Source organism: Homarus americanus, unplaced genomic scaffold (assembly GCF_018991925.1).
Source record: "Homarus americanus isolate GMGI-L3 unplaced genomic scaffold, GMGI_Hamer_2.0 scaffold21597, whole genome shotgun sequence".
Taxonomy (NCBI): domain Eukaryota; kingdom Metazoa; phylum Arthropoda; class Malacostraca; order Decapoda; family Nephropidae; genus Homarus; species Homarus americanus.
The window spans coordinates 26,010-43,349 of NW_024730755.1; the positions used below are offsets into that span (position 1 = coordinate 26,010).

Here is a 17,340-nt window from a genome sequence, read left to right on the forward strand (position 1 = left end):
TCAGTCGCGGACAACACTAAAAATAATGAATTAGTCAGTCGCGGACAACACTAAAATACGAGGTAGTCATTCGCGGACAACACTAAAATAATGAATTAGTCAGTCGCGGACAACACTAAAAGTACATATTAGTCAGCGGAAAACACAAACATTTGACACAGCTGTTTTCTGGCTGGTTTACAGTTCATGTTTTTCCGGTCTGGTAACTCCTTTGTAAACAACATTACAACTACTTCACATGCCGAACCAAATATAAACTTCCATGATTTTAATTGATAAATTTATGAATCTATATTTTAATATATCAATCAATCTAATATGTGCTATATAGCATACAGTTTCTTTATTACAGTGTCCTTGTAGTGACTACAGGTATTGGTAACGGTGAGTGGAGCTGCCAAGGCTCTGGAGGTGGCTGCTGAGGCACTTGTTTTATAAATCTTACTTGCTCACTTATTACATACTCGTTTGCTTACGTATCCATCATCTAATAACTGAGAAACACTGTAACAACAGCTACAATTTGAACAATGGTGCGAATACATTGTTTTTAAGGACGTCTTCACAGTAGAAACTTCCAAGCAACTTTATAAATATCTATTGAAAGAATGCAAAAACTTCCCAAAGAATCTCAGTCTTATTATCTCCACACTATAAGACAGGTAAATTATATAGTAGGTGCATAGGTGTTACAAGAAGTGTGTGATTCAGTGGATGTTATGTGAATTTAACTAACTTGATACTGTAGTTTGTATTAATGTTAGTGGGTAATAACTTGAAGTAATACTTTATGACAGTTGGTGCCCTTAAACAGCAACTTGAAGAAATTATGTAAATTTACATTAGTTCACACAACTCTGTTAGAAAGTCAAAGTATGTTAGGTTAATATATAGGACTAACCTCTGGGGCTGAATAGCGCCGATGCGGCCATATCATCTCGCATCCAAAATGCCCAAATTTCACCATATCATAGTAAGTTTTTCTGTTTAATATACCGGGGACGTTAGGTAAGGTTAGGTAGGTTTGTTTGGTTTGGTCTGTTCTTCATGGCCACAAATGTTAAGTAGTGTTTATTTTTAAAATATTATTTTTAACATACTTACAAACTACAACAGTGTCCACTACGGTATAACAATGAAAATCCGGCGTTTTTATAATTGTTTTCAATCAATTTTGCTTATGGTTAGTCAATATAATTACCCTATGTTTTTCTAGTGTTTTTGTGTTTTGATTGGTTCTGACCGTGATTTCGTCGGAAATTGCTTGTTTTTTAGTTATCATTCTCTACCCCCAAAAGATAGGGATCCTGTTGGGAACCAGGGTTTTAGGTGGGGAGAGAAACAAGCATCTTCCACAAAAATCATGGCCAGTAAACACAAAACACACCAAAAAAAAAAAAAAAAAACTAGAAAAACATATAAACCTAACCTTTATGAATGACCTAACCTAACATAATCCAACCTAACCTAACCTAATCCTCACGGTGTTTTACTAACCAGACTCTCACCATATGAGGGAATCACTGTTATTTCTTACATTATTCGAATTGGAATCAGAAATTCGAGTTGGCGGAGGTGGATCATCGACATGAAGAGCCTGGTTCAGATTCGTCAGTCGGATTCTGAATCTGATCTGAACGGGATCAGTACAGGTGGCTGACATTGATTCTCGCTAACGGGGGTTAAAGGCGGGCTTTTTTCAAGAAGCAATGAAGTACAACACCGAAGATTCTTGTATTGCCTTAGGAAGTGTTTCCAGATGCCAGACCTTTCATCCACCCTTTAAGTCACGCCAAACCCTCTCAATTGTTTGCGTGTATATATCGGGCTGGGCTTGATCTATAGAATTCTCAGAGTGATTAATCTTGTAGTGTTCGTAACCATGATCACATAACCTTTTGTATGCAGCCCAAGAATCACTGGTAATATAATAGAAGAAAATTATCTAAAATTAGACGTCTTTTTCGAATGTGATAATAGATTTGGGGTAGGAATGTTGTGTGAACTACTATCAAAGTACCGGAAATTATTCTGGAGTAGATATATGTTTTCATGCCTTGTAAAAATATACAGGGCTGCCTCACTTATTGCAAAGGTTACGGGCATGAAACTCAGTTGCAAATATCGAAATTGCGAGTAGCGGAAGCAATTTCTCCCATAAGAAATAATGTAAATAGGCTACAGGCATCGTGGTCACTGCCGTCAGATTTTAACACTTGTTTTACTCAATACATACTGTATAGAACATAAAATAAATAAAGAATCAAGGGCATAATATCAAATAATCTTCAATAACAAACACTTTGAGTTTATTGCGTTATATGTTTATGTGTGTAGGTGTTTGAAGTAAATTTTAAACGTAGTCTGTTAATTTACTCTGATGTGCTGTTTTGCTTGCTTGCTGAAGTTTGCATTAGGAGAGGTGAAGGCTTACTGGGGTGAGAGGAGGCTGGGGTCATCAGCCACTTCACTCTCATTATCGCTGTCAATTTGCACTGAAAGCTGTTGAATCCATGCATTACATAAAGGTGTTTTTAAGGCGTTGGTTTGTTTGTCAATCCACTTGCTCAATATTCACTCCATACTTTCCATCTCAGCATCAAGGAACCTCGTCACTCGTAGCCATCAGTGGTGTTGCAGACCCGGCCATCTCCCTGATCTTGTCGGGCGCTTAACTATAGAACGCACCATAGAGGGAGCTGCCGTGCACGCGCCCAATCACTGAAGTTCCTTCTCCGTGTTCACGCCTTTTTACGATATTCAATTTCACGTCCATCGTAACCGCCACACCTGATCTCTTAGCAACATTGCTGGGAGTTTTAGTAGCTGGTCGCTTAGGCATTGCAACACACAAAAACACGCCAGCAATGGAGACTGAGGCGAGGGCGTATGGGGGAGGAATACGTCACACGCTGTCCTACATTTCCAACTACCACCATTTCGACTTGCAACCTGGATGTCGGTCCTCACCCCATTGTAAGTCGGGAGAGCTATGTGTATAATATATATATATATATATATATATATATATATATATATATATATATATATATATATATATATATATATATATATATATATATATATATATATATATATATATATATATATATATATATATTGATAATCTCTCTTCCCTTTCTCACTGTAATGTTGCTTCACTCTTTCTCTTTACAGGTACTGTACTTTAACGGCAATGTTCAGTGGATTTGGCATCTTGTTTACTGCCGCAAGGCCGTGGGCTCGGAACACTTGTCTTGCCCGCGTGCCCACCGCTTTCTCCATGGATGTCGGTCACACTAGGATAACCTGTTTAGTACCTCCTTCTTTCCTCACACAGCCAAACTGTGGAATTCTCTGCCTTCTTCTGTTTCCATACTCATACACTCTGTCTCACTTCAAAAAGCTGGTTTTCCGGCATCTTCGCAGTGTAGATTAACAGTCTTTTCTCCTCTCTCTCTTTTTTTTTTTTTTTTTTTGCCCCCAGGCCCATTGTGGGTTGATGACCTGTGCATGGGTGGGCTATACTTGTATATATAAAAAAGAGATTGTAGTGATGCTCAGTGGTTTATTCCTTGCTGCATGTATAACTTGATTACTGTACACCCAACTATAGCAGGTCTCTTTTTTCCTTTTCCATGTAGAAACACATACCCTGTACTATGCAGTAATAAAGTACAATAAAAACACAACAATACACCATTACACACCTTTATTTGCTATCCACATAATTTCTAAAATTTTGGATTACCAGACAAAGAAGTTAATGATCTTATTCCTAAAATACAGTATGTACAGGATTGGGTATTTGGCTTCTGACATAACATTCTTTGCAAATTTTAAGACCATAATGATGTAAAAGATATCATAATGTATGGTGTGCTCTGCAGTGTAGTACTAATTGTTGGATTTTCCATTACACTGTAGGGCTTTAATCAACATTCTGATGAAACGGATCCAGAACGAATATCTCAGATCATACATCGGGCAGTGGAAGATTCAAGGTGGATTGTGAAGAAGGTAAGGTAGCTACTATGGCCTTTAATCTTATCTGAGTTTCCCACAACTAAACACTGTATGATAATGCCGGCAGTTCTCTGCTGTGATGTACAGTACTCTACTGCATCTAGTGGTACAGTACAGTAATAAAACTGCCTTGAAGAAAAGTGTATTATATACTACAAAGTGGCTGTTCATCCATTGCACCAGTTTCAAGTTCACACTTTGAACTATGAGCTAAATGTTGCTTTGAGAACCAGTGCTGCCTTAGATCATGGGGTTGAAACCCTGGTGAAATTTTACATACTATAAGTCATAGATTGCCATTAAAAGTAAATAGGAACCCATGCTTCAGGCCAACACATTTCCCTAATTAAATTTGTTGTTGTTTTCGGAGTTTACTAGGTTCATCTTTCTATATATTTGATTTTGACAGAATGGTGTAAAGTGAAACAGTTGTTTGATAACATTATGGTTTTCATTATGCAAGTGATAATGTTTTATTGGTGACCCCTAGTGACTGATGGTGTACTGTAGTTCAAACATGGAACTACAGTACTACAAGGGTGACTTGAGCACTACAGGTGGTTTGTACAACCAGGGATGGGGTAAATACAGGAACTCGGGGATTGAACGCCCTCTTTAATGTTCAGATATGGCAACCCTAACACAGTGTAAACTTGTCTCCAACAGTGACCATTTCCATTCTGTTAGTATTGTATACAGTACTGGAAGATGCATCTGAAAATATTTGATACAACCTATTGTAATAGGGATGACTTTCTGGTCCATTTAGCTCTCTTGGCCAGGGCCATACAGTACAGTACAGAACAGTACAGTACAGTAGTCTGTAAATTATTATCTTAACTGATGACAATTCCTTGTAATCAGTGCTCTAATACATATTATTCTTTTCAGTACTCCAAAGCCCAAGAGTAAACCATTGAGGAAGACTGTTGTTGCAGTATCAGGTAAGTACACAGATTATTTTGGGTAGATATTTATGAGTATAAGGAATAATATCACCCATCTGAAAAATGAAAATGTGACACAATTGCAACCAATAGGGGAATGAAGTGCAATATGCTGGTACAAAATTTATTTTAATTTAAATAGTTTTGGCAAGAAAGGTAAGTGCAGCACAGTTACAGTATTAAGAAAACATTCATGAAGCCATCCTAAGAGCATTTGATAAGATCATACACACTAAATGCATCCAACTGAATCAGTTCATATAAGATGTAATACGCCCCGTTCAACTTGGCTGTGGTTACTGTACAGAGTTGCAGTTACCTGACGATGTTATGAATGGGGAATTGATCATGAAGTTCAGTTTCATAACAAGAGTCTGGACTTAGCTCATTATCTCCTGTTCATTTAGGACACTGAGTTGAACTGGACTGAAGTGGTTTATCAGGCTTACTAGTGCAGTAGAATCTTACAGATAACTTGTCTGTTCCTTGGTCAGAAGATGATATTTCATACTTTAGCATTTTATTTTTCCTCCTTCATTTTGAAATGCCTTTAGATTCTTTTTTCTCTGGATTCCACTCATCTTCTGTCCCTTCCACATAATCCCATGTACTTAGTTCAAAAAGATAATTTGTAAATATCTTTCCTCAGATTAGCATGGAGAAAATTATTGAAAATTACCTCTGGAAGCTTTGCCCGTCAGTTTTGGGGTGCAGTAAGAATCTACACGAGAAGCCACATATCATTAACCGTAGAATATGTGGAACTGTCAATTTATGGATCGGTTTCCCATGAAGTTTTCTCAAGACAGAATGTAGTGAAATCCCTTTGAGGACAAAGTCTTATAATTTTGTTGATGAAGTGGATAAATGTAAGAGAACTCCAGCTAACATTTACCAAGATGAAACCTTCTCAGAGTGTGACATCAATATTCATGATGCCATAGATGTGGAGACACCTTCCAGCAGTACCAATAACATACTTGATCAAGATAAAGACTTTGAACCTGAACTTAAGCAGATAGATATGATTAAGGATGTTTTGTTTAAAGAAGGATTTAGAAGTATACAAGAAAAAGAGTGATTTATGGTAATAAAATTGGTCTCAGGACAAAACTAAAGAAGTTGATGAAGATGATAACTGTAAAGAGCAGAGTGAAGCCCAGTTGCCCAAAACTACTTTAGTAAAAATAGACAGTTGAAGATACCTTGGCAGGACCTCTTGGATGTCAACACATAAGGATTGCTGTGATCAGGAGAATACTACCTAAAGTACTCAAGAAATTTACTCCTTTAGAAGTTGTCCTTATGGGTAAGTTATGAATTTATTTTAAAATTTACAATATGTCTTGGGTATGTTAGCTAATAATATTTGAGTTTAAGTATCCTGTACATAGAATGTAGTAAGTACTGATTTAAGGAAAATATATGTTGTTGTTTTTTTCTTCAATATTTGGCTTCATTAGCTACATTTTATGGCCCAAGGATCATAAACAATTGCCCTCTGACAACTAAACACCCAGGACAGAGTCTGTCAGTGCTAGAGGCTGTCCTTATCCAGCTGCAGGTTACTGTATTTTATTTAGTGTACATTAATCTTTGCTTCAGATGGAAAAGAGATGTGCTGTTACTTGGCTGCCACAAGCACCATCACACCCAGTGTTATCCCACGTGTCAACTACTTTCTTCTTTACCAAGACAGAATTAGTCTTTCATATTTTACAGGTAAGGTCTTAAGACAGTTGTTTTTAATTTCATGCATACAATGCAGAAACTCAGTAAATGTTGGTGTGTACAGTACAGTATTTTGGTTTGGTGAGTGGTGGTATTTAGTAGGGTAAGTAGAGCTTGATCTACAATTACTGTCTCTTGAAATGCCATTTTAGGGTACATAACAGTACCTAGTATGGGAGATGCTATCATCACATGGTAAGGCAGACTACTGTAGAGCTCAGTTAGGGAATCAGACTTAGAGATGATGGTGGAGACCTAATGGTCCTGCGCTCTTTCCAGAATGTCCTGTTAACAGTATGATAGCCTCTGGTCTAACATGTCCAAGAACCACAAGGGTGTTTCCTAATTTCACAGTAATGTACAATAGTAGGACTTTAGGGAAGAAATAATGGTTCATTTTATGTGGATATGCTTACATCTACATTAGAATGCCTTAAGTCATGTGTGGTAAGAGTCCCAGTCCATGTTTTAATGGCAGGAGTTTTAAATTTTCTATTATTGTCACTGTCTTTTACACTGTTGCTTTCAATGAAATTATTTTGTTCATCCCAGAGCTCTCTTTCTCATTTCCCTGGCATAACATGCCCATAAATTTGTCTTTCATTCCTTTTTTTGTGCATGATCCACAATATTCTCAGATTGACCCTCTTAGATTACATCATACCTCCTTACATTTCATCACCTAAGAGCAGGTGTACATAGTAATACCTATATATCCAGTAAAGTATCTGTATTATTTGTGTTACTTCAGATAAAGATGGCAGTTCACTTGAAGGAGAAGCCAATATTGTGTGGGTGCAGAAGAATGTCCTTCCCAAGTTGATGAAGTGGACTGGTGAGGTAGATGAAGATGGGACTGTGGAGAATAAAGGATCCCTCAGACTTGTAGATGTTCAAGAATATAACCAGTTATATCAGAAACTGAAGATCAAATATGGACAGTCGTTGGTGAAGGTGAATTAAACTTTATATGTTTATTGAAGTTGTACAAGTGATTGTAAATTTGGGGGAGTACCAAAAAAATTAAGAGTCTACTCTCAATCAGATATGGCTGCATTAAGGTATTTTAAGGATGATGAGTGTTCTTAAATGGCTCATGTGAAGTACTGTGCAGCTCTAGATTCCCAGAACAGTGCAGTTGTTGTGCAACATGCTACTTTTTCAACCATACCTGGAAATAGTTATGAAAGAAAGGGTACTTTCTTTCCTCAAAACATAAATGGATTGGAACATCTCTGTTTATGCCCAACAGTAAAATATCATCAGCTATTTTCTTAAAGATGAGGCAAGTATAATGAACCCAGGGCCATTTCAGATTTTGCTTAGCAGAGCAACACCATTACATGCAAAGAGTAGCGGTCAAAATCTTGCTATATCGTGGTTGTAACAGATGAAACACCTTCCAACACGTTTTATACAGTGACCGCTTAACTAACGCCGGTTAACGAACTGCCTTCCATAAGGACTTCAATTAATTTCTACGAACCTAATCTCAACATGGTTTCGCTTGCACTGACCGGCAACCAGCAGTATCCGCCAATACATTAATCGGTTTTAGGGCTAAATTCCTTACTATTTTAGTAAATATCAAGAAGTTTATACTATTCAATAATTTTAAAGTTTAATATTCAATTTTTTAGTCATTTTAACAATTATTGAACATAATTGAAGGTAAAGACTAGTTTTAATGTGCGGCATCCAGCCTCTAACACAGCAAACAGGTGTTAGTCTCTCTGTTTTCACTGAGGTAACATCTTGCTTGAGACTCTCTTCAACTCTATTTTTTCTGTGTTTCCAAGCAAATTATTGGTCATTTTGAAATATATTTTACATATTGACAATATATAATGCAGGCAGTGTTGATTTAAAGAAAATAATCTTTAAATACACCAAGAGAACTAAAATTTTATGGTGAAATGGTGCCATGGGGTGACTTCTCTTCCACCCCAATGCCTTCTTCTTCCTTCTCCTCCACCCCCTTCCAATTCCCATCATCATCATCCAGAGCCTTCACATACACACCTCAAAGTAAGTGAACTTTTCTACCATTTTTGTTGAATTTAAGTAATGGTGAGTTGGAACCAATTACCCAAAAACCCATTGAAGATGGAGTCAAGTTAACCAACGAACTTCTGAACGGATTGAGTTCAGTAACCGAGGGGTCACTGTATTTTCAGTTTGCATCTGCCGGTGTGGTCCGTGGTGCTAGTGCAATAATGACCTAGTTCCTAGCTGCTATTCAGTTTATAAATGACAGGCAGTGGAATGATGAAAATAGATGAATACTTAACATTTTGTTTAATTATGCATAGTAAAAATACCATTGAGATGTTCTCGAATCCAAAGGAATATAATTAAAATTTTCCTTGGAGAGCAAGACAGCCCTTGGGGGTGCGGTTCGGGAAGGCAAAAATAAAAAATAAAAATACACCCTGAATCTACCACTCTCCAGGAATACTTGACAGACAATACATTATTTCCTCCTCTTGCACTAAGGTGGTGGGGATAACTTTCCTCCCTGCTGTAGAGTTCAGGATCTACTGAATTTCTTGCTGTGAATTAGAGGTTTGATAGTATTTCATGATACTTTTGTTTCCAGATATGGCCTGAATCAACAGACCTTCAGAAATATGTGTTCGAGGATATTGCCATCGCCACATATTGATTTTAGTATGGAACAGGAAAGAAACAGAAAGGACTAAGTACACATCAAACCTTTGTTGACTTAGGTTGTGGCAATGGCCTACTTGTTCACATCCTGTCGAAGGACATCAAGGGCTTGACATAGACATAAGCGTAACATCTGGGATATGTTTCCGAACACACAAAGTTGAAGGTAGTATATTATTTTCTGCATCCATCATTGAATATACTGAAGCAGTTTTTCTAGTCAGTTGATTCAGGGTACAATACAATATATAGCAAGGTCTTAATCTTTTCATCACCTGCTGAATAGATTTTGTGTGTACCACTATGAAGGCAATGTGCAGTTTGATTGCTGTGTAGGCAGCCACACAGCTTAGAGGGAATATTGTACAGTATACAGAAGTAAATTTTAATCCATATATTGTTGTTGAGATTTTATGAAGCATACAGTGGGTGACTGGTACTGAGCTGTACTTAGTAATATTGTACTACAAGCATAGAAACAAGATAACTCCTGGCCCAACTGTAAACCATGTAATAGGAGGTAGGTAGGAGAGGCCATTGCTGAAACTGAGACCTGTGAGTCTACATTGCCTTGTCATTGTGCTTCATGATCCTTTGCAGGCTAAGTTAGGCCTTTGATTCAAGAAAGCCTTGTTCCTAGTCTTGCCTCTTGATGTTCAACCATCTCTCTCTTTACCTTGGTAACCCCAGCTTGACTTGGTATATTCACTAGTTGCACATGCAGCAGTTTACACTGATCTGACAGGACAGTGTATCTTGCTTTAGAATGCAAATAGCATCGGCCATAAAATGTCATGCTTCTTTCCAGTGTTCTTCATTACAGATATCTCTTTCATTTATTTTAGGAAGGAGTCATTGAACCATCTGACAAGAATCTTTTCCCTCAGTATGATTGGCTAATTGGAAACCATTCAGATGAGCTAACCCCTTGTTGTCATTGCTGCCAAGTCTAGATACACAACTCGTTTTGTCATCCCATGTTGTGCCCATGACTTGACTGCAGGTACAAGGAAATGTGCAGGAAGAAGCCAGTACTCAGATTATCTGGAATATATCAAAGAAATTGGGACTGTTTGTGGCTTTGAGTCTGGCAAGATAAATTAAGGATTCCTTCCACTAAGAGAGTGTGTTTGATTGGACAGGAAAGAACATATCACAGTCCCATCAAACATTTCAGAAGATCGATGAGTTTATAAGAGAGAGAACTCACACTGGTATGAATAATACAGAGAATCAAAATGTTAATAGCTGGAGAGTCATGGGCATAAAAAGTGAACATGAAAATCATACTGATGCCTTGTGGTCAGAAAACTTTAAAGCTCGTGCAGCTGTACAGCCTGTGCGAACTGTACACAGTTAGAGCATGGTGTCAGGAAGATCTAGTATCGACAGTGGCAAAATGCTCATGAAAAGAAACACATAATTCAGGTAATGTATCAAGAGTTGTCAAGTATTGTTTGTTACTGTTAAGATTTGTTACCACAACCTGAAACATGTACTTGTATGTCACTTAGCCAACCAGCTAAACTCCAGTTATCCTTAGGCAGCCTTCTGGGTGTAATTTTATCTGGCTTTTTTTCAGTATCCTTGACCCATCATTATACTATTTGGTTTTAAATGAAAATATGAATATTTTTTACAAATATTTTCATCCTCTAGTTTCCATTGTAAAGTATATCCAGGAGGTCTTGACAAAATTATACTCATTACCTTACAGATTTGTGGCGATCAAGTGAATATTTGTATTAAACAACATTGTCCTCACTTGTTGATGTGCCAATAACTAGTGATGACAATGTTGTACTGCAGTATTGTATTGCCACAAAATCTGTAAGGCTGTGTATACATTTTTAGATTTTCTGCATATACTGTACATATATTTATTTTTGGAGTGAGTGTACAAAAGATTATTTTATCAATTGTTGTGATGTGGATTCAGAATTAAAGCACGTGTACAGCATTGGTATTACCGCAGGTTGAGGTAAGCAAGACTGCCTTTGTAAATTGGGACCGTGGTGGTAGGATCGCTGATGACATAGCTAACGATGGAATCAAACCAACTGTCGGCATTAAAGAAAGAGGGAGGACTACAAACACTGCTCAGGAACCACAAGCACATATTCAACATTTTACAACGGAAGTCATTCAAGTAAGTTGACATCTGTGGTCACTCTACTAGCAGCAGATTTTATTTCATAAATACTGTACCCATCATTTAGCTGTTTTTAGTAGAAAGAACATATGGTAAGAAATGTAAAGTTTGAATGATTATAGAAAAGAAATTGTAAACTATTGGTCTTCTTTCTCACATGTATAAGCTTAATATGGTGCATTTTATTTCCTGTATATGATTATTAAGGCTTAATGTTTAGTTTCCTTAATATGGCAATACTGTATACTATGTATTATTATATTGAGAGATTTTACAATGTTTAAACTTCATGAAGTCTGCCAACCACAAATGGTGATCGAGGAGACATAACACAACTCTTAATTTCACCTCAACAGTAAAGTCATATCATGTGTAAATAATATTCTTGTTAGTGTGAGAACCAAGTTGAAAGTTCAGTATTTATCTTAAAGAAAAATTAAACTACATGAACAATTATATGCATATCAAGTTTGCCATCTAAGCTTGCATAACCCTAGATGCCAGTAAATGATGAATGGCTAATGTAATATGACCTGATATTATACATGGGTCCTATCATGACAATCTTTAATGTAATAATTATAGTTACTAGTAATATTAGAGTAAATAATTAATAGGTAATGCAGCAGGACATAATACCTGCATGGGTTTCATCCTGTAAATCTTTGATATGTAATTATATTCACTCTCCAACCTCTCAATAGTCTTATAATAGATCAATCTCATCAGTCAATACACAGAGTGGCTCATTTCTTAAAATTTTAATTATTTTTTTTCTTTCAGGTTCCAGTGCCAGAATGGAGCGACAGTACCCAAAACTCGGATTAAAACAAAACATTGTTGGTTTCACATCAACCATGTCAAGGGATGTCCACTGCCTTCTCAAACATGCTCATGGTGATGAAGATTTAAAAAGTCTTAGGCAGTCCTGCTTGTATATAATTTTACTACTGTTGTTTTGTATAGTGATAATGTATTAATTAAACAATCTAACTTGTTAACTGAAGTTCTCTTATGATATAATGCCTTCCACTAGACAACTGACGTAAACTACACACCAAGCATTTGAGATGGACCCAGAGCACCCTGATGTTGGTGACTGCAACTAACCTTTCTGATTAGTTACAACTAACCAGGTTATTAGTTAATTCTCTCCATTGCAGCCATAAACCTAAAATGGAGGACTAAGCAAATCTGCATGACTTGGTTGGTTCTACCACCATGTCATTTGACTAAATATCACCTTCTTAGGTCTAAGAAACGACCTGCCATTCATTGCCAGCCACATCTCACTATAGTCTGTTCTGTCAAAGCTTGCAACTAAGGCCTGGGATCAGTTTGTAACAGGCCAGCTAATTAGTTGCGGATGGACGCCTCAAAGAATAGATACAATTCTTCGTATTTTATCTATCATACAATATTTATATTATGATATTTAAGGTAACAACCGATGAGGGTAAAAGGCAAATTTCCTATAAAATTTGTCAGGCCAAGTAAGAAAATATCCTCGCAAGTAAATTTCATGTCACTTGCCTGGACAAGTAAATGCTTCACATTATTTACACAGCCTGTACCATACAGTGTTATACAATAGAGAGTTGTGATTATCCACACCATTAACTATGAATCACTTTGTAGCTATAACAACCTCAAACTGTACAGTACTAATTTATATGTTCCATAGAAGAACGATTACAGTATTGTGGAACTTTCGAAAGATGCAAAGAATAGCAAAGGGGATTTCTAAATGATGGTATCACCATATCATGTGTCTACTACAATAACACTGACCAGTAACACAACACTAAATACAATACAGTACAGTACTGTACTGTACGGTACAGTACTGTATAACAGGAGAATTCTGCTAGGGGGTGAACAGCAATAAAATAACAATGAACTAATGCTGAATTTATTATTTACTGTAGCTTGTGTAATTATTAAGAGCTTATTGGATATTACAAGAATACAATAAAACTTGTTTACTGATTTCATTACTAGTGGTGGACTGCAACTCAGAAAAGTGAATTAGCAAGAGATGCATTTCTGGAACCAGGAAAGTCTGCACTCTTCTTCCTTGAACTCTGACGCTGTCTGCCCAAATTAGTTCTACTTAAAGAGATCCAGTGTAATATTTTAAATACAAATTCTGAGTTTGCATTAATTACCTCTATTGTCAAGAGCATCAGATAAATGGTGTTCAATTCTCTGGATTAGGTGATGGATACAATCTTGCCCAAATTTAATCCTCCCTAGAAATTCTTCCTCAGTCATAGCCTGAAAGGGTTGCCATGGTCAACTACAACCCTTCTTAAGCGCCTCCATCGATGATGTTCCACATTCCAAATACAGTATATAACGTGGTGGAAACAAGGTGAAGTACAGACATCACTCAGTGAAGTGAACAGAACAACCTGTGATTGGTATAACTGTACATTAACGTATGTTAAGAGGAGTTGGCTACCAAGGACGTGGTTAATGAAACTAAATGATGAAAACCCCATTGAAATCTGACAATGGGAACCCGAGTCCCTTGTAAATACTGTAAGCAATAAAGACCATCTTCAAGGAGGCAACTTTACTCACCTGAGATATTGAATGTTGTACCTGAACTCCATCAAGATCATGTAGTACTTTTAAACAAAATATCTGGTGCCATCTTTGTATGTGGATTTTTCTGATCTGCACCAGCCCTTATAAAAATAACAAAGTATGGTACTCATGAAGGACATAATCTTCCCATCCCTAAAATAATATTGTACTGTCCCCCAAAAAATAATGAGATTGTCTAAATTTTGGGACATGAGAAGCATGTATCATACTACAGTATTTGAATTTGGGGACCAAAGTAATAACCCAAATTTGGCTTAAACATATAGCTGTAATTATATCTTTTATGGTGATAGTTGTTGTGGGGAGGATTACTAATTTTGTGATTAACTGTAAGTAATCATAAGATTAGTTCTAGCCATCAATGTTAGGTTACCCTGGTTCATCCTGAAGGGCAGGTTTATTACATGACCTGCCTAACTACAGGCTTTATCTTAAATGGGATTTCAGGATCAGTCTATCACTTATAAACATAATCAATGTTGAATTAATAAACTGTGCATTATGTGTGTTGTTGTCCTAAGCTGTTTTACATGAGTTCTCATAAAAACTGGAAATATTTCATAAAAAAGTAGGAGACACTAGTCATGCAGCAGGACTAAACGACCAAAGATGTGGGCGAGTATAGGAGAGTACCCCTTCTTACTGAAAATTTGGTTCTTGAATGCAGATTTAGACACTTAATCAAATTCTCATTACTGAAGTTAAGTATTAGGTCAGATAGCAAACCATATAATAGACATCACGTTGCCAGTGTATGTTGAGGAAATTGACACAGACGTGACAACCAAGTATATGAAGGATATGGTCGATCGAAAGACAACCTTCAAGCAGGAGCATCTGGGCATAAAACTGTACTGACATTCCTGCATGATGCTGTTCCATTGTAGATGATGTATTCTGTATAATCTAGCACTTTAGAGACTATGCCAGTTAAATTCAGCAGCCTGTCGTTGTTTGTGCAGTGGTGATTGCCTCTTTTGATTATACATAGGACTCATAAACCATATTCCAGTCATTGGAGATCTTTTTTTCATACAAACATCTGCAGAACAGGATTTAAGAAGTTTTGAGCCTGTTGCATAACTCTCTTACACTCTCAGGCCAGGACTCTTTTGAACTTTGAGCTTAAACAATTTGGATGAAACTAACCCTTCTTAGAATTAATGTCACCTCGGTCACTATCATCTGATGCTTTCAATATTTGTCTGACTATCCACAGTCTCTCCATTATTCAATAATTCAGTCATTTTCTTCAATCATTCTCTTTCAATCCATGGAGAATGTCCCTGGATTATACTGAACCCACTGTTTCTTGGTTGTCCAGCCCAGTCAAACTCTCATTCAGCAGATCGTAGTATTCTGTCAAAGCCTCCTTAATTTCTCATTATTCTTAGGATCTTCATGTTTTGGTCCTCTTTGATTCACTCCCTGTTTTTGAGTGGAATTTAGTTTTGAGGAGAAGTGCCTCATTTACAGTAAGGACCATATAAGATTTGCAATTTGATGGCTGGGAATGAAATATGAAAATTGTAATGTACAGTGTATTAATTTATGTCGAACACACGGAGAAAGGAATCCTCCCAATAAGGGATGGGACTGGCTTGAATTTGTCCATTATTAACAGGGTTTACTGTACAAGAACATGCAGAGCATTATGTTGGAAGGACTCAGAAACAGTTATGAATAGAAAAAAATATATTTTTTAAATAATCATGGTTAAGTTGGTGAAATTTATTTTCCATGTATCTCTGTAGTATACAAGATTATGAAACTGAAGTCAAAGAAAGGAATTTAGTCTAGCAGAGATATGTTGATAAATCTTTAACCATGAATATTGTTACAATACCTGAATGTAGAAATTCAACTTACCTTCATTATGGGGCTTCAGTATTTGCCAGTCTTTGTGCTAGCCACGGCAGAAGAAATACATGATGGCACGACACCCAGAAGTCTGAATGGCTACCAATATTCTCAAACTCACATGGGACAGCAACTGTGGTAGCCTTGACCAATCACAGCACAGCATCTTTCAGTCTGCTAATCCCATACAGCAACTACTGTACCCTCCTGAGAGTTTTGGATTACTGGGATGTTCAACTGCATGGGTGTGCCAAGTTCAACATGCACCATCTGACCACAATATCAATAACAGACAATGTTCCCATTACTAATCTTACTGGCTGCGACTGCTCAATATACTGGGCAAAAGACATCCTTCATTGGGAATTTCGTGCTGAAAAGTCCCTAATTAGAGGTTTTTACTCTAGATTACTGTACTATAGTTTGTTTTATTTTTCATTCTTTAAATAATATCTCTTTCCAGACTGATATGAAATCCTTTGGAGTTATTGATATCACTTATAAGGGTAAAAATGCCTAAATTTGGTAGACAAACCAGTTGTAATACATTTCATTTTAAATGTGGCACTGAAGTAAAATGTTTGTTTCTATATATCATTTTCATATCTTCTCAGTTTCCTAGCCATTGAGATGGTCGGTCTGTTCTTTGTTATGACCTCATTGTCCAGTGTTAGTACCTGTGATGTTTGGTAAGGTCACACTGGATACTGTAACCTTCTCGACCCAGAGATCTGAACCCATGACCACAATGGTGAGAGGCAAGACCTGCCATAGTCCCAACAACAACAACACCCAATTTGTGTAATATGAACAGCTGGGTGGGGAAAGGAACCAAACTTTACAGTTACATTACTGCAGATAATCACTGCAAACACAATAAAAATTACAACACTCCAAATCTCTAATTGTTCAGCTTTTTCTTTTATGTTTCTTTTTCTGGGTAGGCGTTAGTTTCCTCTTCTCTGCCCATGATTTCAATAAATTCTGAAACCACTTCCCTCTTCAACCAACTTGGCTTTTTACTAGCTGACTTTAAACAATCTTTGTCATCTCTCAAACAGATATCACTATTCCCAGTCATATCATTGTCTTTCTTATGTTTCAACTTAACATCTTCCCTTTCCTTTTGGAGTTACATAATGTTTTATCATCTAATTCTGTACTGCCATTATCATAATTTGGTTTTCAATTATCATCCTGTTTATATCACTAATGTCAATATTTTTATTTTCAACAGATCTCTTTTTTCGCTTTATGCTTACTCGGTGAAGTTTATCCAACTCATCGCTACAATTAACAAGTTCTGTTCCATTTGATTCTACATTACCAACTCCATCACTT

The 17,340-nt window shown here is 36.8% G+C and overlaps 1 protein-coding gene and 1 long non-coding RNA gene across 2 annotated transcripts; both read left to right on the plus strand.

Annotated features, from left to right (window-relative positions):
- Nucleotides 1–390: 390 nt before the first annotated feature.
- LOC121867361 lies at nt 391–4,952 on the plus strand. The gene is made up of 3 exons (XR_006089123.1): nt 391–662; nt 3,928–4,020; nt 4,918–4,952. It is a non-coding gene; the product is annotated as an uncharacterized LOC121867361 (long non-coding RNA).
- Nucleotides 4,953–5,628: 676 nt separating this feature from the next.
- On the plus strand, nt 5,629–16,519 carry LOC121867360. Its single transcript, XM_042367280.1, is given in 13 exon segments — nt 5,629–5,669; nt 5,769–6,034; nt 6,187–6,282; nt 6,579–6,695; nt 7,456–7,658; nt 9,304–9,357; nt 10,220–10,302; nt 10,304–10,464; nt 10,467–10,513; nt 10,516–10,713; nt 11,414–11,523; nt 12,310–12,334; nt 16,463–16,519. Coding segments are annotated over 13 exon segments (1,458 nt in total).
- Nucleotides 16,520–17,340: the final 821 nt, after the last annotated feature.